Below are 21,583 nucleotides of genomic sequence, written 5' to 3' on the forward strand. Positions count from 1 at the left end.
ACTACAGTTAATTAAAATACAACTACTGCACTCAGATGATCTCCATTTCACTAACTGTGTGACTTCTAGAACAAACTGGCTGCAACTATGTTTGTTTAATTCGGTGAGTCACTTTGAAAGGTGTAAATTCTTGTCAAAAAAAAGCCCAATTCAAGTTAAATATACGCAAATAATCTGCTACTCTCAGCACACAGTGTAAAATACTTACTGATAGTAGAGTCTCAATATTTTCCTGCAGAAAAGAAGCAATGTCCTTCCAGTCCAGGATGTCCCCTAACCAGCTGTTGTGCCTCTGAGCCATCATCTTCTGCCCACGGTGTCGTCCAGAGTGGGTCACATTCTGCAAACATTTACACAATATTTGATATAAAGATGGAAAAACACTGAGTATACAATATTGGCAGGCGGTAAAGCTTCACTCTCTCACACTACCTTCACAAACCAGGAGTGGTACAGTCGGTCCCACAGCTCCAAAACCTGCTTCTCGATGACCGCTGTGTGGTTCACCTTGTCTCCTAACATCTTATGAAGCTGCACACAAAGGAAAAACATTTGTTCTCACTGTCAGTGTATTTTGTTGTTGCTTGTATTTTCCTCATCGCAGCAAATTATGGTTCCAACCTTCTGCGTTATCCATTCTCTCCCGTGCTGATAAACATTAGTAGCAGCTGAATTCAGAGCCTTCTGCACCACACGGGCCTCCGGAAGCCAACTAGAGGAGGACAGAATAAAAGACGAGAGGGGTTCAGTAAGTTACAAATAATAAAGAAAGAAAGATGCAAATGAAAACAGTCTAGTGTCCTACTTGGCCCATTCTGGATGGTTGGATACAGTCTCGTTGATGAGGTTGCTGGTTACCTCGATGATGTGAGCACTTTCATGATGAACCTAGAAAGATAAATGCACATTTATTAACTATTCTATACAACAGAAGTGAGCGTCCAAAACTCTAAATGTCAAATGAGCCAAGTAAGTGAAACAATATTTACTCTTAAGAACAAAAACAAATTCTTGAAAACGACTGCACTGAAAATTCAGGCCCCAAAGTAGACACTCAATGCAACAAAAGCAAATACGTCTACGATCGCTGAAATTAATTGGAGTACACCTGTGATTTCCATTCAGCCTGACTGCATAAATGGTTATAAAATGTACTACATGCTGCAGGGTGGCGCAGTTGGTAGCACTGTTGCCTCGCAGCAAGAAGGTTGCCGGTTCATGTCCCGGTGGGGACACCGGAATCCTTCTGCGTGGAGTTTGCATGTTCTCCCCGTGCAGCGTGGGTTCTCTCCAGGTTCTCTGGCTTCCTCCCACACAGTCCAAAAACATGCCAAGGTTAATTGGTGATTCTAAATTGTCCATAGGTGTGAATGTGAGTGTGCTTAGTTGTCTGTCTCTAAGTGTAGCCCTGTGATAGACTGGCGACCTGTCCAGGGTGTCCCCTGCCTTCGCCCTAAGTAGACTCCAGCCCCCCAGGACCCTAATGAGGATTAAGCGGTGTATAGATAATGGATGGATGTACTACATGCATCATGACTCCCCATTAAAAATAATTGCCACAGGAACTGAAAAATCTGGTAGTGAGGCTTCGCAAAGATGGAAAAAGGATCCAGAAAGATCAGTTATCAACCAAAGATCTACCAAAACACAGCAGCAGCCGCAATCAGGAGATCTAGAAGAAGCCATAGTAGCACTAATCACGTCTGCAGTGGTCGTCCTCCAAAAACAACACCACAGACTACTTTAAAAATATGGCTGTGAAAAACAGACAGTAGCTGTTTCTGACTTTCAAAACTTGCTTGTTCTTGAAAAAAAAAAAAAAAACACACACACAAGATGAAACTTTGCTAAAGAACATGAAAAGAAGCCTAATGAATGTTGGAGAACATTCTTTGGTCAGATGAAGATAAATGTGTTGGGCTCAGATGGAGTCCAGCATGTTTGGTGTGAACCTGACCAGGACCACCACAGTGGATGCATCGTCCTGACAGGGAAGCACGGAGGTGGCAGCATCATGATATGGAGCCGAATGAGGGCAGAAGGTGTTGATGACATTTATAGATGAGTTTCTGTGGATAAACTAAGATGACTCCCAGTCTGCAGAAGTTTAGCATTAATTTCACAGGATGAAAACCTACCATAGCAGTCAGCAGCAGAGCCATGAGCAGCGTCCCTGTGACCAGGAGGAAGATGATGAAGATGCTGATGATTTTATCCAGCGATCGCTCCAACCACACAATCATCTGCAGAGAGGAGAGGGGGAGGAAAAGAGAGAAGAAGAAATAGAGGAAAGGGAGAAATGACAGGGAAGAACAGAAGAAGTCAGTACAATCCAGACGGAGGTGAACTCATACAGCGATCAGGAACATGGAGAAACCTGTGTTCTTCCCGTGTGAAGATGCCATTTTGGATCTAAAAGATGCCCCCTTGAGCCCAGAGGATAATAAAGTGGTCAACTAAACGACAGCTGTACACAAACATGCACACATCCTTCAGCATTAAGGTGCATGCAGGAGTTTAATTCAGAATGTGTGCTGCTGTGAGTCTATGAGTTTATTTCAGATGTGATCGGTTCTATCATCGTGTTCATTCTTAAACTCAGGTTTCTCGATGCTTCAAAACAGTTCATCACCACTTTTAGTCTTCATGTCTGTGCTCATGTGTTAATTCCACAAAAGCATTAAATTAATCAAGTTACTGGAGTCCATGTTAAGTGACTGGGAGGAGCTCTGTTAGAGGACGCCTCTGTGTTTAGGCTTAATGGTTGGATATTATATGGATGGTGACATGATGTGAAGTCAGTACGGCTCACTCTGCATCATTATAACGACACATTATCACAGCGGTAAAGCTCAAGGCGATATGTGTGATCTTTTCTGTGACTATATCATGAATCAAATCGGATTTTTTCTTTACCAAGCACAACACTGCAGCCTTACCTTATAAAGGAGCAGAATTCTACCTGGCAGACTGACTGATGTGGATTAAGCTCAACAACTTGGTAAACAAAAAAATGGAAACACATCAAATAGGATTTCAATTTAGAATGAAGTCATTTGGGAAATTAAAGAGGAAAATTAGGCGTAAAGTATGAATTAGCAGCAAATGTCTGCTTTAGACAAGACTTGACACTCAACTCGAGATCACTAATTAGTTTGTGTTTTATATTACTGCATGTAAATATAGTGCTAATTACAAAAAAATACTATTTCAAATACAACTCTAAGAAAGTATGGTGTGATCAGTCATCATTTTGCTGCATGCAGATGACGTGATGATTAATGGAGGACAGAGGAAAAAACCTTTTAAATACTTTAATACGCTGTAAAATTGCAGTGAATCTGCAACAGCACAAGCTCGTACACATGAGCTGGTCTTATGTGTGAAGGAGCCCACTAAAGGTCACGGCAAGAGCTAACGCAAAAAGTACTGCAAGAGGTGGGAAATGTTGCAAGGTGAAGCAAAAGCAACACTAAAACATTGCAAAGGAAGTGCAAAAGAACTGAGCGGGAACAGAAAAGTATTGCAAGGGAACACAAAAGCATCGGGAGGTCACACAAAAGTATCACGAGGGAACGCCAAAGTATTGGGAGGGGATGCAAAACTATTGCAAAAGGACGAAAAAGTATCGCGAGAGGTAGGAAGTACATTGAAAAAAGCAACACAGAAGCAAGGAAATGCAAAGAACTCATGCGAGGTAATGCAAAGATATTGCAAAGCAACATAAAACAACTGCAAAGGGGTGCAAAACTACTGCAAGGTAACTCAAAAGTACTGCAAAAGCATCGAGAGGTAACGATAGTATTGCAAGAGAATGAAAATCTAAAAATTTCTTGCCTTGACCCTCTGGGGGGCTCCGTACTCAGCCTGGACACATAAATCATTAAAGAACATCACAAGCGTCTAGTTGAATTTTTTTGAACACTTATTAATTGGAATCTTTTAGAAAACATTTGTGAAATTGTAGAAAATAGCACATCTGTGTGGGACTACTTTCATCTGTGGATTAATACGTCTTTCCAAGTGAGCTGCTGACATCTAAAGCACATCTTCGGTCCCTAAAAACCTGCAGCAACGTCCAGTATCCAACACCACAAAGACAGCTGGAGCTCCTCTGAAGCTAAAAGGTGTGTTTACTGCGCTTAAGTGTTTCCATTGTTTTGTCCATGTCCCGTCCCTCGACCCTTCCGCGGACACTCTCATAAAAACACACCAGGTTTATGAACCAGCATGTGCGCTGACGTCTCTCTCCACCACTCTGCTCGCTCTACACCAGCCGTCTCTCCATGCAGCTCACACACACACACTCTCTGGACAAACCTGCCAGTCACAGATCAAAGCCGGGAAGATACAGACGAGGCCGAGGGATCAGCGAGTCCCGCCTCCGACTGTAGCTTCCTGTAAAGACGTCGGCAGGAAGCGGGGGAAAGCAGCGAGGGGGACAGACGTTAAGACGGGATGACGGGGTGGTGACAGTGGATGGGTGAAAAAAAAAAACGCCAGTCCAAGCTACTACAAGGTGTGCTCACGCCATCACACACACACACACATAAATATACATCAGGTTATTTTAAGGTGAGTCTTTCTCTCAGCACTCTGCTCCCCCACATCATTACCTGCTTGTTAAGCCAATGCCAGAGCTTGGGGAGGAGACAAAGAGACATTGGGAAGATTATTATTGGAAAAGATCTGTGCAGCAGTCATCATATGTACCCATGCCACGAGAAACACAGTGAGGGACCAGGAAGTGGCAGGCAGGACCGGACTACGGGGTGTGAGGATTTCAATGCAAATCAGTGTGACTACAAAGACACGATAACATCCCAGAACACGGGGACAAAGAGAGGAGAAGGTGTCAGCAAAGAGGCCATTTTAGAACACCTGAAAAATAAAACCACTTGTTCCCAGATGCACCTTCACTGACGTCTAGTTTTGTTTCCTTTAAAAGCAGCATTAGGTGATTTTAACCAGTGAGACTAGAGGGGTGTCCTATGAAAACCCTCCTAAAAGCCCGTCAGAGAGAATGGACGGCTATTAATTTGTTCATCACATAATATTGGACTTTTTTCTTCTGCACATAATACTTCAGTCCTGAGGAGCAGGTTGTAATAATGGAGAGCTATGAGGAGATGGAACTTTTTTATTAAGGCAAAAAGCAACACTGCTGCTGCAAAAGAGAGGAATGCTGGTAGAAAACTGTTAATTGTGTAAATAAATCTACTTATTTTGTCCCTCAGTGAGTCTCAATGCACATTAGAGCACTCACAACTGTAAACTTTAATTGATTTAATTATCATGTACACATGATATTGAGAAGGTGCATTTAGGTCTGGAACTCTAACAACTTTTAGGTAAAATCAAAGTCAAATTAATGTCATTGATTGAATATTTACTGACAGACTAATTACTTTTATAATCTATGTTCTGCTGGCAGCACAACCACCAGTACATAATGGTCTCTGCACCACAATAGGACCAAGTATAAAACATATTTATTTATTTTTCTGCATCACAAACAGCAATGCAATGCACACAGTTTGTGCTACTGCAACTGCTTCATTCAGTTTAGTTTGATTTGTTGTCAACCATTACATTATTCTCCAGTTATTCAGACAGACTAATTGGTCTAAAGTCTAAATTCTCTGATTGCAGCATCTTAAATGTGAATATTTTCTGGTTTCTTTCCTCCTCTATGACAGTAAATTGAGTATCTTTGGGTTGTGGGCGACATTTTTAACTATCTACCAACATTTCAGAGACTAAACAACTCACAAATGAATCCAGAAACTAATCAACAGGTTAATCAATGAAAGAAAACAATTGTAGTTCCAATTACTGACTTTGAGCTCAACAGGTCTGCAGGGGGAAGACTCGCATCACACAGTTGATTTAAATCCCAAACTCTGATCAGGTCTGGAGCAGGCTAACTGTTCAGCATCAGTTACCATGATGACGTAGCTCGTTAAAGAGACCCGCTGCAGGCTCAACATACCTCTAACACCTTAACCTTACTTCATCGTGCACCCCTCAGTGCAACAACCTGTACAAACAACACTGACATATTGCTCCTATAAATTCTTTATGAGCAACAGAACAACTTACACACCCAGCAGACGAGCAGCAGCGTTAACATTCATGTGGCCACATGTTGAACCACATTCACTCTGTTTCTAGTTCTGCTTTTGGGAACAGCTTCTCTGTTCATTACTTAATCACTGATGTTGTCTATCTGCCATTCTGAGCAGTTAGTGCACAGTGGGATTATTGGAGCTTTTTGCTAAAAACAGCTGCCAGCTGTTGCTGGAAATGACATTGATGAGTGTTGAAACCAGGCCAAAAGAACAACAACAACAACAACGACAATGGCTACAATGAGTTCAGGGAGACCTCAACGTCAGAGGGAGGGATCTCTTCTTCTTAAAATCCAAGCAGTTTCTGACCATTTTTATTCACTGTGGGCTCAATTTTCACTGTAAAATAAAGTCCTGCAGCTCCATGGAAGCAGAACAACCATGAAGAAGGAGGGAGAACTCAGAAACGTCCGTTATGCAGAATTACACACTTTTAATTCTCTAAATCATTAAGAAAAAGAAGCTGAATATCTTTGATTTATTTTACAAATATAAAAAGAAATTGTGCCCACAGGTGTTGCCAAAACTGGAAAAATGTTAACATTATGTTTTCCACACTACTCTGCACATCAGCTCGAGAAACACCATGCTGACTGTATCTTCCATCAACTTGAGGACAGTATGCTCCTTTACATACTATTTTTAAGCCGTGCTGCATTTATTTCATTAATCAATACGTTTTATTTTGCTTTTAGTCACTTTAAATTGTTTCCATACTTGTCTCCTTTCTGTTCTTGGTCAACACTGCCTACAGCTCAGTTGAATAATTCCTGACTTTTTGCCACGTGACCGCTGTGTAAATTGTGGTTTTTGGTTGCACATCAGAGCACCACATTCTTTGCATTTTACAGAATCTGCTTAGTAGAAACGGTTTATTTCTGAAGACATATAGAATAAAGTGATTTTGATGAAATGTCACAAGTTTAAGCCCAGATTTGGATAATTTTTCTGACTGAACCGCGTGTAACAAATGATCAGATCAAGCGACATTGAAAACTTTAAAATTCTATAATTTTATCTGTTTTTGCCGTTTCTGGCTCCGTCAAATGGTGTAATTTTTGTGACTTTTTAAAGATAACTTGCCTTTCAAACGGCCAGTAGCTTTTGAGGTTAAAGGGCTTTTAAAAAAAAAAACTCTACACAGAGCTGTTTTACATTTTGAGGACTTCAATTTTCCTTAACTTTTTCAATACTTACTTTCCAGCCTTTAAGCTGCAGAAACCCATCAGTCCTGACCTTCAAGATTTATTGGCCAGACAGTCCGTGACAGCCACTGAGGGCCTTTAATATGACAGTGATGAATATACAGCATGAACACTAAAAAGATGTACCAGTGCAGCTTAAAAAATATGTGTCCTGAATAGGATCAAAGCCAGAGAAAACGTGGACAGAGGCGTTACCTTGGTGTCGATACGCAGCAGGAACTGAGCCAGGCCTTTGATGGGTCCCGGCAGCAGGGCCTCCTCGCGCTCACGTCCAAACTTCCCCAACACCGTCCACCACGAGGCGAGGGTCCGCTCTGCAAAGCTCTTCAGACCAAAGTGGACCACCAGCTTCTTCAGCACCCAAACTAAACCACCAGGGCAACACGAAGACCTCAGGACAGGCAGGTGAAAGGAAGTGTGCACATGTGTGTTTGTATTTGTGTTTGTTACCGGCCACAGGGATCGGCAGCAGCTGCAGGATCCACAGGTTGAGCCACACCTGAACCAGAACGATGGCCCACACCAGCAGAATAAAGTAGATATCGCTGGCTCTCTGGGAGCTCTTCTCTCTCTGGAAGAGGCCGGCCGGCAAGGAACGAGAACCCCGAGGGAACCCTGGGGTGACTGGGATGGGACCCGCCGACTGGATGCCATCTTGAGGGTAGAAAACACAGAAGAAGCATATGACTGATGGTAGTCAGAGTGTTGGACACAGTGGATCATAAGAGAACTAGATTAGCCTCGGTGGAACAGAGTTATCAGAGAAACTGTGGACAATTTGTCTTCTTTAACAGCCCTCATGTCATGTGGGGTCCCTCAGGGCTTAGTTCTGGGACTTACTTTGTTCAGTTTGTATCTGATGCCTCTGAGTCATGTTATTTGCAACTTCCAGCACTGTTATACTGACGACTCCCAGTTTTTCCCTTAAATTGCTTTTCAGCACTGAATTGTGGTCAATTTAATTTGGCTTCTTTTTTCAAAAAAAAATAAAAAAAGACAGATTTTTACAAGGTTAATTAAAAATATAAAGATGGTTCTTTGTCTGATGAGACCCAAAATTGAGCTTTTTGGTCATCAGACTAGACGCTACGTTTGGCACATCATCACAAACACACCATCCCCTCTGTGAGGCATGGTGGTGGCAGCATCATGATGTGGGGACAGAAGAATTTACCCCTCCCAAAAAAAGACTCCTTCACATCAAAGTGAAAACAGATTTTTACAAGGTAATGTCAGTTAATTAAAAATAGAAAGATGGCTCTTAGTCTGATGACACCAAAACTGAGCTTTTTGGTCATCAGACTAGATGCTACGTTTGGCACATCATCACAAACACACCGTCCCCACTGTGAAGCATGGCGGTGGCAGCATCATGATGTGAAGCATGGCGGTGGCAGCATCATGATGTGGGGGTGAAGCTTGTAAAGGAAAAGGGGAAAACTAACTTCTGTAAACTTTGTTAATGCCAAACTATATCGACCAAGATTTAATGTTGAAAAACTATAAAAAGGGGAAACTTCCAACGGGTGAATTCTTCTTTTAAGCACTATAAATCTTATTTGGCCTGATAATCATAAAAAATATACACTCTCTGTAACACTACCAGGCCTGGACGGCTTCAAATTTCCTTCTACTTCATACAAATAAAACTGAAGTTACTGGTTTCAATCACATTTCAAGCAATATCACCACCTATTTTCGATCACTAGCAACAAAAATAAAGCACTCAGCCAGAAACCTGGGAGTTGCTTTCAATCAAAACCTCAACTTTAACCAACACATCAAGACTCTTCTTCAACTCTGCCACAGACGAATTAGAAACACTTCTAAGACCAAACCTTCAGCTGCTTATCCGCACTCTTACTTTCTCTTACCTTACTCAGCACAGTCCTGGCTGACTTACAGCAGCTCCCCCATTTGGTACAGAATTCAATTTAAGATTCTCTTCATTACTTTTAAATTGCTACACAGTCTGGCTGCACTTTACATCTCTGAACTTTTAACACCTTCTTCGGCATCTCGAACCCTTAGATCAGAGAATCAATTGCTGTTTAAAGTCTCAAAGTCCAGAGTTAAAACAAAAGGAGGTCTGTGCTTTTACTATTTAAGGCCCAACAGCTCAGTTCAAGAAGCTTTAAAAACCATTTGTATAACACTTGATCTCTTTTTTATTGTTCTTTGTCACATTTCCCTCTTGTGCTTTCATGTTTTCTGTTAATGTTTTATAATTGTTTTTTTCATTGATGCATAGAACACCTTTTAACTCCAGTTTTGAAGGGAGCTACAGAAATACAGTTTATCTGTAATAAAATAAACCGAGCTGAATAAAGAGCAGCTGTCGTACCTGTGCCGGAGTCTTCTCTGGGCTGAGTTTTGGGCTGAAGGTTGCTACAGGAGATGGCCATGTAAATAGTGTTAGCAGCAAACGACAACATCTGCCCCGACAGCTCTCCTGGAGAGATGAAGACAGAATGAAAACAGCTGTAACACACAAAGGCAGAAGAGCAAAAAGGCAAAAAGCTACACAGGAGGCAATCACAGCAGCTCATCAAAGTTAATTATGAGCAGATCAGATCAACGTTTAGGAAAAAATATTTTAATTATTGCAGAGTGGTAACCGTCTGACACCCAAAACCAGCCAGTGGGTTTGAAAAAAAATGCCACAATTGCACTATTATCAGAGCCAGAAACAGCAAAAAGAGAAAAAAAATCAAAGGATTTTCAGTTTTCTGAAAACAAAACATGGGTGATGTTCAGTTTTATTTGAAAAATAACCACATCTAAGCTTGAAATTGTGATATTACATAAAAATCACTGCATTCTACATGAATCTTTTTTTTTTAAATCCCCAAAAATCAGCAGTTTTTCTTCAAAAGAATCTGTAAAAAACTAAAAATTCTGCACTTCTTAGCACAACCAGGAAGATATGAGTTGCTCGGCTGTGACTAACAGTCGGGTGACAAAAATTTGGGAATTTTTCGGCTGAACTGCAGGCTGTGTTTACACAGAACAGAGAGGAGATAAGATGATAAATAAAACATACTGGATCAATAAAATAAGTGCAGCATGGCTCAAAAACTGTATACAGAGGAGCAAGCTGTTGGAAGATACATTCAGCATGGCGAAACATCTTTCAAGAGTTTATATGTAGAGTAGTTCTGTGTTTGTAAAAATGCAAATAATTAAATGTCTGTCGTATGTAGGACCACTATTTTTCCCATTAATGAAAACACCTTCTGACACTTGATGAAAAATGTTGATTGCACGTTTTTCCAGTTTACACAGAATAAGTAATCCAAGAAATTCAACTTTGGTTTTGTCATTTTTTTGATGATTCATTGTATTATAGCTTTGTCATACTGTACAGAAGACATTTCAGAATTTTACTCCTCCTTCTAGCCATAGTTCTGCTGTTTCCATAGAGGTGCTGGACTTCACATCGCAGTGAAAAACGATCCAACAGTGAGTAAAAACCACTCCGAAACTGACGGGGTTCAGAGGGTTAAATGAGACGACTGATACCACTCTTGTGTCTGCAGAGGTTTGGCTCATCATCCTCCAGTTTGTAATGCACTCAAAAACCATTTACTTGTGCTCTTCTTCCAAGCGTCCCTCTCACCCAGTTGGTGTGAAGGCTTCCCACATGGCCGTAAATGTCAACATGCATAAATCCTCACCTCTGCCAGGAACAGGTGGTTTCTCTTGGGAGCCCACGATGAGGAGGCCAACCACAACCACGAATATGGGAACTCTCCACGAGCCAGTCAGAGACACTGGAAACAGAAATACGTCTGATAAATCGGTGTCTGTGTCTGCATGTGTTTATAAACTGGTTATGAAAGTAACGCTGACCTCTGGGGCACCACTTTCTCCTCTCTGTCATATTTCTAAATATATTTTGGCATAAAATGTGGGTTAACATCATCGTGAAGGCATTTTAATAAATGCTCTCCTCCTCAGCAGAACTACTTCTTCAAAGCCTTCAGTCACTTTTCACATTTCACAATCTGAAGGTCAACACTCGCCTTAAGCGTGCTAAAAATACAGACCACTTCCTCGTCTTACTGAGCGGCGCTGCGTGGACTTGTACAGACAGGAGCTTATCCTAAGCACAAAACTACTCGACTCCCTCACCTCTGAAAAAGAACACACTGTCTTTCACCGGAGGCTTATTTTCTGAAGAATTAGAAGAAAATCTCCTCGAGGGGGCAAAAGAGAGAGTTTGCATAAAAGCACCGGCATCCAGCATGTCTGAGCAGGTTCTGCAGACCTCCACACTCACCGATGAAGAAGAGCAGGGCGGCCCAGACGGGGAGAGCCAGAGCCCTGAGGTAGCGCTGGGTGTGGGGGCTCCACTTGAAGCAGACCGCCAGCAAATAGCCGAACACGACCGTGCACACCTGAGAGGGAACACAGCAGGCACAACGTCAAAACATAAAAGTAAAATGTCCAGTCTGACAGGTGCTACTTTGGTTTAACACTCAGAAAGCTGCACTGTTCTGCAACAACTGCAATTTTAAGTGGATCTTTATTGTGACAAAAGCATTTTCATTCATGATTCCAAGCAAAGTTGAACCTTTTGAACCCCAAAGCAGCTGACTTTGAAAGTCATGTTATCTTTAGAAGAAGAGGAAAAAAAAGGCCAAAGTTTCACCACTAATCAAAACAAGAATAATCAGATTATCAGCTTTCCTATGGTCCCTGAACACATCATGTGTGACGTGACAAATCAATGAGGAGAAACAACCAAAGATAAGCTTAAAGTTGCCACTGAAATCACTTCATTCTGCACGTCTCATTTAAAAGATCTCAATATTCTGCATCCTCTGAGAAGCCATGATGGACTCAGCTATGCCCAACAGTTAAGTAACTAAATATTCAAGAGGAAAAGAAAACCTATTTGATCAATAAAACAAACGCAGCATGGCTCAAAAACAGTATAAAGAGACCCATATTGTCAGAAATGTGTTAGAAGATTCATTCAACGTGGTGAAATATTTTTCTAGACTTGATGTGCAAAGTAAAAAACACCTCATTTGTAAAATATCTGAAGCCTTTCTTTTCTTTTCCAGCACTCATAACACCTGTGAGCAAGTGGAAAAATGTTAAACATGCTGATTCTAGTTTCCTAAATTTTTTGTGAGTCCAGCAATCTGAAAAATTCAACTTTAATTCTTTTCCCCCACTCTTTTTATGATTTATGACTTTATAACTGTGTCACACTGCACAGAAGACATTCAAAAATACACGACAAATCACAACAGCTGTCTAATATAATGTGTAGTTATTTTATATGTGACTATTTGCCGTTTAAACAAATTATGATCTCATAATATTGATCCCAAACAAACTATCTGGTGAGACTGATTGTCCAGAACATCGCTGTAGACTACAGCAAACAATAGAATGACTATATGTACGTTTCAAAAGCCCGTCTGTCACCACATCAGAATGTAAAATATGTCACTTTAACATGATGCAACACTGGTCTCCTGATGTTTTCCAAACTGGTTTCACATTTTTAAAGCATTCTAAGAGCCTCGCAGTGATCAAACTTGATTTTCTGAACTTTCCCGACAGTTTGGGCTGAACGATTAATCAAATGCACATCACGATTAAAAAAAAAAATCAGCAAATCGCAAAGGTCGCAGTTTAGAAAATACGTTGTGCAGTTGCCTGACAGATGGTTTAAACTGATTTTACTACTCTTAGCCGTCCTTCTTGTGCGACAGCGACGCTCACCAATCAGAAGAAACCCAAAGAAAACACAAAAACAATGTCGGAAATCTTTAGTCCCCAAGAAAAGCAGCACTTTATGTTGAATATGAAGCTCTGTGGTAACTGTTCAACTCTCAACTCTCTGTTCAAGTCTTTTATCATACATCCCAATTACACATTTCCCCCCAAACTGTTTCTAGTGTTATCAAACTCCTGGGATAAGATGCTCCAGTGTGTGATCTGCTGCTCACAATAACTCCTCTGGTTCCGCGGCACACAAAGAAATCTTTCGATGTAATTTAATATAACGTCCTGCTTCCTATTTATAAACCGAGCCTCTGTGTCGGTCCACCTCCGCCTTCAGAGAAAGAACACGGTGTCCGAGGAGGAGGAGGAGGAGGAGCATTTAATGTAATTTGGATCTGGTCACAGCTAAGCAGAGTTCAGGCCCCCGGAGCTGTTTTGGAATAATAAAGTATTGATCGATCAGTCGCTGGAACCGCAGCAAATTAAATCTGCTGACTTCAGGTTCAGGTTCCAAGAAACAAACTTTCTGCATCGAAGTTAACTGAATGAGCCGGTTTTAGAGATGTTGAAGATAATACGATGCAGTTTGCAGCTTCTTATTCATCATTATGGTTTATTAACTACAGGGGTTAACTCGTGTTTTACTCTACGGCCAACAGTGTTCATAGAGTTCTATCACTTTGAGATGATCAGAATGTGTGACAGTTTACACATTTTTATTTTATTTATTGTGAGCTTGTTTTATTTAAACTTAGGAAATGTGTTCAAGCAAAGCTGTAATTAAAGTCACATATATTGAAAATCTATTTTATGTGTTTTGTGGTTGTTATGAACTTAGAGGTGTGAAAGAGTGAACACGAGAGTCTTTGTGCACTTCCAGCATCTGTAGCTCCACTGGACTACTGATGGAAATGTCAGCACAACAACAACAGAGAGAAATCTCAGTTCTAACAAGTTGTGCAGCTAACGCTATCATTAGCTTTGATAACATGCAAACAGGCCAGAGCTCTGTGGAAGCTATAACACTGAGGGACATTCAGAGATGGTGAAAACTGTGTTTTTATGTCGCTTGTTGTGCTTCAGTTCAACCTAAAGTCAGCTGCTTCTCTCTAGCTCTGCATTTTAATACAGCTTAAGTGTCAATAGGGCTCTTCTCATTTGCATATTTTTCTAAGAGAGTTTAAAACAGTGACGGAAACACAGCTTATTTAGACGACATGTTAAGCTGCAGTCACTTCAGAGTCACTTCTGCACCGCTAACCGCAACATCTGATTAATTCTGCCATATTTCCACCTCAAAGAAGCAACAGAAAGCCCTCTTTTCACAATATCTTTTACATTTGTGTCGCCTGTTTTGCTGTCAATCTGAGATACAGAAGCTTCAGACACTAAAGCCCGTTTAGAACAACAGGGGACATGTGAGACTTTCATTAATTTGATGATAAGTGGCACAACAAGGGACCTTTAATAAGTGTTTTGTTATCATTGACTCCACAGATTATTTTCTCAATGAACTGGTCTTTAACATGCCATAGAATACTATATAACATAGGTCCTACTGAACCAACAGTCCATGATCAATTTAATTTACAATCACAAGACCTACCGAATCAGCAGATATCCAGACCAGACAAACTGGACCCACTCAATTATTACATTTTAATATGACAATCTGCCATCAAGCTATTCATTTATTTTCTGTTGATTAGATTAGAAGGTTTTATGGCTACATGAAGTCCTGCTTCACATGGCTGAAGATGGGTTATGGTTCTATGACTTTGCATGTATCTTCCACACAGTAATAAAGACAATATTAGAGGAAGTGTTTGGATAAAAGGGTGATTTTTGTGGAGCAGATTTGGACCTAAACCCAGCTCCACTCTGACCCAGCTGACACCCACAGAGGGTGCTTTGTCACCGGACAGTGGGTCCATCCAGCTGCTTTCACTCACCCACACAGCGTGGAAACAGTCCAGCGCGGCCCCGATGACCCCGCACACGTGTCCGAGGATCACCTGCATCCCGATGACCCTCCAGGACAGGTAGAGGAAGTAGACGAGCGGCGCCCCGGCCCCGATCACCAGCAGCACCGTGAGCCGCTCCAGCACCAGCCGGCCCATCGTCTCCACCCCGTAGTTGACGCACCACACCGGGACCAGCAGGGTCCCCACCACGATGGGGGTCCCGGTGTCCTGCAGACCGCTGAGCCATGAGCGGCCGAGCCGGGCCAGGGAGTACTTGAAGGGGTGGAGGAAGGTCCCGCAGAGCACCGCCCAGAGCAGCGGCCGGAGGAAGGCCTCCAGGATGAAGTAGACCAGCACGGCCGCCCCGCAGCAGATCGCCACGAAGATCATCGCCCCGGTGTTGTAGAAGGCTTGCTTGATGTTCTTGTCGAACTTGAGGGACGACGGCTGGCTGAGCAGCTGGCTCATCATCCCGACGGCCGGCTGGACGCTCTCCGAGAACGATACCGAGTGAGGCCGCTCGGCGTGAGGGCTCCCCGGGGGGGAGACGGCGGCGGGCTCCGGCGCCGAGTCCTCCTCGTCCGCCATGTTCCCCGCTTCAGCTCCGCGTGACGGAGCAAAACATATGACGTAGCACAGGCGAAACGCCCGAAGGCACCCTGGGAAATGGAGTGTAAATAAAAAAACAAACACTTCCTGTACTTTTATTTCAGGTGGATTAGTTAATTACAGTCTTTTTCTTATTCTTGTTGTTCTAATTTACTATTATCAACTATAATTTATATGAATATTTATTTTATTAAAATAAATGCCATACTATACTATATTGTACTATTTTGTAACATACTATACTATATTATACAATAATTTACTATAGTGTACTATACTATACTAAAATGTACTATGCTGCACTATACTACATTGAAATGTACTATACCACACTACACTATATTGTACTATTTGTAACTCTTTTAAGAACACTTAATTTTATGAACCAATTTATGCCTTCTCTGCATCCGTTTATGTTCAAAATATCGTTGCAAAGGAAAACACAAAGTTCTGCAAGTAGTTGCCAATTCAAAATATAATGTAATGTAATGCAATAAAGCTCTTAGGTATTATGCACTAATTTCAAATATACATTATCTTGTAAACTAGCTTTTTAAAAATGTATTGGTATCCCTGCTGAGTAAACACACATGAAGGCATGAGTGTGTCCTTTGTTTGAGAAAGTGACCTCTTTAGACATGCATGTTGCACCTTTTAACATCAATAAAAAATCAATTACTTTTAAATAATTCATAAACCTCTTGACTTTACTGGATCTACTGTGTTTCAGCAAGATTTCTGCTCATGTTCCAAACTTCCTGTGCATTTTATTTATACCACACATAGCCTCTATGTGTTCTGGAGGGAATCTAGTCATTTTCGAAATCATGTTTATCCTGTTAAAGGTTCTTTGTTGGTGTTAATAAACAGAGCGTGACAGATTGTTTCCGTGGGAGACATTTTAACATATTCAGCCATTTTTAATACAGATCCAAAGGCTACAGTTAGAACCTGGGGAAAAAAAATATCCAAGCAAAATGTTATCAGTCCACAGTTTGCTCCTGTTCAGTGTGTTATTGCTTGTGTCGGCAATAGTAACCCATGTATCAGTCTCTCTTTGTTAAACTCAGTCACAGTGCCACAGTACTGATGAACAACACAGTCTCTGTGGTTGGGGAAGAGCGAAAAATAAAGGAAATCATGGAAAAGTGAGACGAACCAAAACATGAATATAGAAAGTTCATGAAAATCTTTTACATGGTAAATGCATACTGTAGTTCCTAAAACCTCGGAAACTAAATGTTCGACAGCAGTAAACCGTCTTTTTGTCTTTGCTGATATCCACACAGCAGGGGAGAGGGGGGCAGGAGGAAGTTGTGCGAGCTGCTTTGTTTTGCTTTCGTCCTCAGAAATCCGTTGTGTTTTCGCCAAGTTCAACATGAGTCACCGGTGAACAGCGGGTTTCTGAAATCACTCCCAGATTTTCCAGTGCATGCAGTGTTTCAAAGACAAGTGAGATTTATTTACTGGCATGTGTTGTCTTTGTATTTTTTTTATACATATATTTTGTAATATTTGGAAGCTATCATAAATACTGAAAATAACTGGCCTGTTTTAGACTAACACTACTCTGTTGTTTTATCCTCAGACCAGTACATGACACCTCTACAGGATGGGTTTAATAATCCTCTGTATGAGTAGTGAATATATACTCTATCATGTTTAATATTATCTAATACAGTCTCTCATTTTGTGCAAAGTGCACACTTGAATGTGGCATCAGGTAAAAATGGCAACTTTTTTTTTTTTTTTTTATTGCTGCTTCTCCTTCCTCGTGTTCTTGGCTCTGTTGTGCTTCTTTATGGCGTTCCCATTAGCAGGTAGAAGGTGAGAGCTACTATGAGCAACAAGCAGAGGGGCGAGTTGAAGGTCTGGTAGGCTGTGGACGGCATGAAGATGTCCTCGTACTTGTAGATGCTGATCATGTGGTCGCTGACTGGAGGGCTGTCGATGTCGTGCCTCGTGATGGAGCCTGTCGGGAAGGAGATGTAAGACGCCACAAAGGACAAAAAACACGTGATGCCAAAGCTCGATGCTCACCTTGGATGGCGGGTCCCCACGCGAACAGGTAATACCAGGACAGGTGCAGGTCGACCAGCGTCTCCTCTCTGGGGACGTACAGAGGACGCTTGAATCGGCAGGTCACCCGATTGTTCTCAAAGATTCCCTCTTCGTCTCGAGCCGGGTTCCTCTTGATCTCTTTGGCCCACTGACCCACGTTGTAGAAGTGATGAATCCGAACGCGTCCGTTGTCGTCGTGCACGCAGCCCATGACATCGTCTCCTCCCTGAAGCAACGAGGAACAAAGAACTTATTCCAGAATGCAACATTAAATAGAGTAGATCCAAAATAGATTTAAGTTTCTGAGACAGACGCTATAATTGTTTATGCAAGCAAACCTCAGTGTCTTCTGCTATAGAACTATGACATAATTCCATTCCCAAATAATACATCTTAATGCAAAAATTTCATTTATAGAGAATTTTTATTCAACCAATAGGTTTCTTCAGGCTGGGAATGACATAAATAAGTGACAAAAGACAGCAAGACGCAATGTTAGCGATGATGGACTTTCACTACTATATTCAAAATTATTCATATTCTCTCTTAGTAATCAGTGTCAGAGTCCAACAGCTGTTCTAGTGTCTAACAGTCTTTCTGGGATTTAGTTCCTCCAAGTGTCCATCTGCAGCTCTTGGAGCTTGAAGGCTTCCTCTCCATCACTCTGCTCTTCAGTTCCTCCACAGGTTCTGGATGGATTCAGGTCTGGACTCTGGCTGGGCCGCTCCAACATCCTGCAGCCTCCTGATGTTCTCCTCTGTTCTCATGAAGCCGTTTCCTCTGACCAGGCTGTCTGGTCCGTCGGCTCAACAACAGCCCCAAAGCATCACGTTCCACCACCATGTTGGACTGTGGGGATGCTGCTCTTGGCCTTGAATGCTTCTCCTTTCTCTGTGTCAAAGCATCTCCATGTTCATGAAGTGATGAGCAGCAGCTTTCTTCTTTGTCCTGGAGAAGTGGATCCTCTTTGTCTCCATGGAGACCAGCCTTGTTGTTGGTCTGCTGGAGTGTCTGGTTGACATGTTGCTACCAGAACTGCTCACATTCATCAGGATGCTCTTGGTGCTGGTCCTTGGATTCTTCTTGGCCTCCACCATTCTTCCAGTGCAGGGCTCACGTCTGTCCTCCTGCAGCCCTTTGACATGTTCCACAGTGAGGAACTCCTTGGACTTTTTCATGATGTGGCCACTGGAGCTTGAGAACACTTGATATGACTTTATAGCCTTTAACTGTCTTGTGAGCAGCAACTATGTGCAACCACAGGTCCTTGTTTTCAGTCATGACTTGTAACTGACCAGAACTACTGCATCAGCTGTTTACAGTGCATTAGAACACTCATGGTAGAAATTACCAGGAGCATTTGGAATAGTATAGAAGCTGCATTTCCTTAAAAAACTGGCAACAATATCAGAGTAGTTTTGGACATCATCATTCATCATTAACACCTCTACCTCAGTGTTTTATTGTCTTTTGTCCTTGTTTGTGTCATTTCAAGCCAGAATTAACAATGTTGGGCTGGATTGCATGTATAAATAAGTGCTGTTCTGTCTTGCCATAGGTGTATAATAACAGTCTCAATAATCTGAGAGGTTGTGCAGCTTCTCACCATTTTCTTATCAGAGGAGAACCCAACGGCCACCCAGCCATCTGTGTCTGCACTCATCTCGTACTCCACATCTGTCCCGATGCGACGGTAACTCAGAAAGTAGTCGCACGTCTCTGCATCACACCCCGGCTTCCCATACCTGGACACAGACAAAAACAAAACATGATCATTGACAGTCTTCACTTGAAAGGCCCTGCAGACTTGTTGGGCTCAGTGGAGAACGTGTGATTCATGTAGAATACGGTCCAAACAAACATACATGCTCAAAGAACTGGACTTTCATCCACTAGCTATTCATTTGCTGGCAGATTTTCTTTTTTTTTCTGCAGAACCATTTCTGTACAGTTGTTGTATACATATAATCAAGCAGTTCTGACCAGGCAGAAAATCTTTGCAAAAATCATTATTGCTTATATTAGCATTTCTATTCATGGTAGAATCTGTACAATATCATTGTTTTTCAATAATCAGACATGTGCAATATTGTTATTTTCTATGACCAAAGCAATGCAATATCTGAATTTCCCTAAATGGAACAATCTGTACAACATCAATGTTATGAAATGATGCCTACATGTCAGCATTGTGCGCATTGCTGCTGCATCACAAACTTCCCCACTGTGGAATTTATAAAACCCTATTGAGACATTTTGCCACCACTGCAAAGACAGACTGGTTCCGCCACTGCAAACAAACTAGGACAGTTTTTAAATTAGATTCCATGCAGGTTTCAGGAGAGAACAGACAGTGGAGAGGTTTCCCCATTTTAGCTGCAGCTCTGTGAAGTGAGGCCACAGCATCTAGGATGAAGCAGCCCGGGGGGAATATTACAGCTGCACTCCAGCTCTGTTTCCAAGAGGGACGGAGGCGGCGATGTGCAGAAGGTGCATTGTTCTCTAACCTTATGCAGCCTTTGGTGACTCCGCAGTCGCTCACTTTGATCTTGGCGAAGGGGTCGACCGGTGGGGCGGTGGGGAACGGATAACCTGCAGGGTTGCACACAAAACATGGGTTCGGTCAAATAAAATAGGGCCAAGCAAGGCAGCTGAGGAGCCCAAGGAGAGGCCATCTGCACTGTGTGTGTTTGTGCATATGAATGTGTGTGTGTGTGTGAGGACCAAGGGGGTGGGCAGCTGCCTCCATGGAGCTGGCCTGGGTGCTGAAAGGCCCCATGCAGAGGATCCAGGTTGGACCAAATGAGCAGCAGGGCCTCTGAGCATGTAAACAAACCTCTAAGTGTGATTGTACTCTTGACATCCTCACCGTCATCCGACAGATATCTGGACTCCAGGAACTCGGAGGCGAACGTGCTGTAGGAGTCCTTGTGCGGTTCCTGGTGGCCCGGCTCTCCGTGCTCCCCGTGGCCGGTCCGGAGCGCGCCCTCGTCGGTTGGACTCGACGCGACCCCCCGGTATCCGCTCTGGATCAGCAGCATGAGCAGCTGAGCGAGACTCCGCAGGGAAATCATCATGGCCAGAGAAATGGAACGAGCAGCGATGGGTAAAAAACAAAAAACTAAACCGACCTCGGATCGATTTGCATCCTTTTTGCGGTTTGAATTTCTGTATCTTCGCAGGCATCCATCGCAGCGTCACAGACTCATCCCGTCCGGTCGCAGGGACGTGAGGATGCGATTAGGAGGCTAATCCAGCTCCAAATTACCCAGATTCTTAATCTTACCATCTAATTCAGCTACACGCCCGTAATCCTCCCTGAAACCCGAATCTGGATGCCTGCTGGTGTTCATTAATCTCTACATATTCCTCGGTCGGATGAATGGTTTCGTCCGGACGCCCTCCTCCCCGCATCCCGTCAATCACAGCAGCATCCAATCAGGAGCCGCTACGTGCCGCTAACGGGATCGATCAATTGGACATTTAACGCCGCAGTTTAAACAACACAGAAACAAACAAGCCCTAAATGATTCATAAACATGCCACGCTATGATTTACAGAGAGATTGTGTTTGATTAATAGCTTTCTTCTGACTGAAAATGACATAAAGAAGTGACAGAAGACATTAAAACACTGTGTAAATGATGGATTTTAACTATTATGATTTCATTTTTGCACATTTTCACTAATAAAGGCCATGTCTAAATTATTCATACCCCTTGAAACAGTTGAGAAAATACAGTTTCTATAAGATCCCGAATGATCCTGGTAATGTCCAAAATTCAAACCCAAATTATATTTTTGATTTCATATGAGCAGCACTGAAAGAAAAAGAACAAAACTCCAATTTACTAGAATAAAAACTTCC

General features: G+C 42.3%; 2 protein-coding genes across 2 annotated transcripts; both read right to left on the reverse strand.

Annotated features, from left to right (window-relative positions):
* Positions 1-116: 116 nt before the first annotated feature.
* On the reverse strand, positions 117-15,908 carry tmem245 (transmembrane protein 245). The gene is made up of 11 exons (XM_008289907.1): positions 15,034-15,908; positions 11,619-11,736; positions 11,014-11,109; positions 9,681-9,788; positions 7,787-7,990; positions 7,532-7,701; positions 2,139-2,243; positions 806-888; positions 622-712; positions 433-531; positions 117-340 (listed from the first exon to the last, which is right to left on the reverse strand). Exons 1-11 carry the CDS (start codon positions 15,631-15,633, stop codon positions 134-136), a joined length of 1,881 nt encoding a protein of 626 aa, XP_008288129.1. The 5' UTR covers positions 15,634-15,908; the 3' UTR covers positions 117-133.
* Positions 15,909-16,538: 630 nt separating this feature from the next.
* Positions 16,539-20,789, reverse strand: frrs1l (ferric-chelate reductase 1-like). Its single transcript, XM_008289908.1, has 5 exons — positions 20,585-20,789; positions 20,223-20,307; positions 19,322-19,460; positions 17,695-17,941; positions 16,539-17,626 (listed from the first exon to the last, which is right to left on the reverse strand). Exons 1-5 carry the CDS (start codon positions 20,787-20,789, stop codon positions 17,454-17,456), a joined length of 849 nt encoding a protein of 282 aa, XP_008288130.1. The 3' UTR covers positions 16,539-17,453.
* Between the last annotated feature and the right edge of the window lie 794 nt (positions 20,790-21,583).

Source organism: Stegastes partitus, unplaced genomic scaffold (genome assembly GCF_000690725.1).
Source record: "Stegastes partitus isolate 25-593 unplaced genomic scaffold, Stegastes_partitus-1.0.2 Scaffold645, whole genome shotgun sequence".
NCBI lineage: Eukaryota > Metazoa > Chordata > Actinopteri > Pomacentridae > Stegastes > Stegastes partitus.

Coding starts and splice junctions, on each gene's coding strand:
- tmem245 (XM_008289907.1), bottom strand. CDS start 15,633: ATGGCGGACGAGGAGGACTCGGCGCCGGAGCCCGCCGCCGTCTCCCCC. Junction 2,244..7,531: donor TGCTGCGTATCGACACCAAG/GTAACGCCTCTG, acceptor TCCTCTCTGCAG/ATGATTGTGTGGTTGGAGCG. Junction 341..432: donor ACCACTCCTGGTTTGTGAAG/GTAGTGTGAGAG, acceptor AAATGTTTGCAG/AATGTGACCCACTCTGGACG.
- frrs1l (XM_008289908.1), bottom strand. CDS start 20,789: ATGATTTCCCTGCGGAGTCTCGCTCAGCTGCTCATGCTGCTGATCCAG. Junction 20,308..20,584: donor CAGATATCTGTCGGATGACG/GTGAGGATGTCA, acceptor GCAACCCTGCAG/GTTATCCGTTCCCCACCGCC. Junction 17,942..19,321: donor TCTCCTCTGATAAGAAAATG/GTGAGAAGCTGC, acceptor TCGTTGCTTCAG/GGAGGAGACGATGTCATGGG.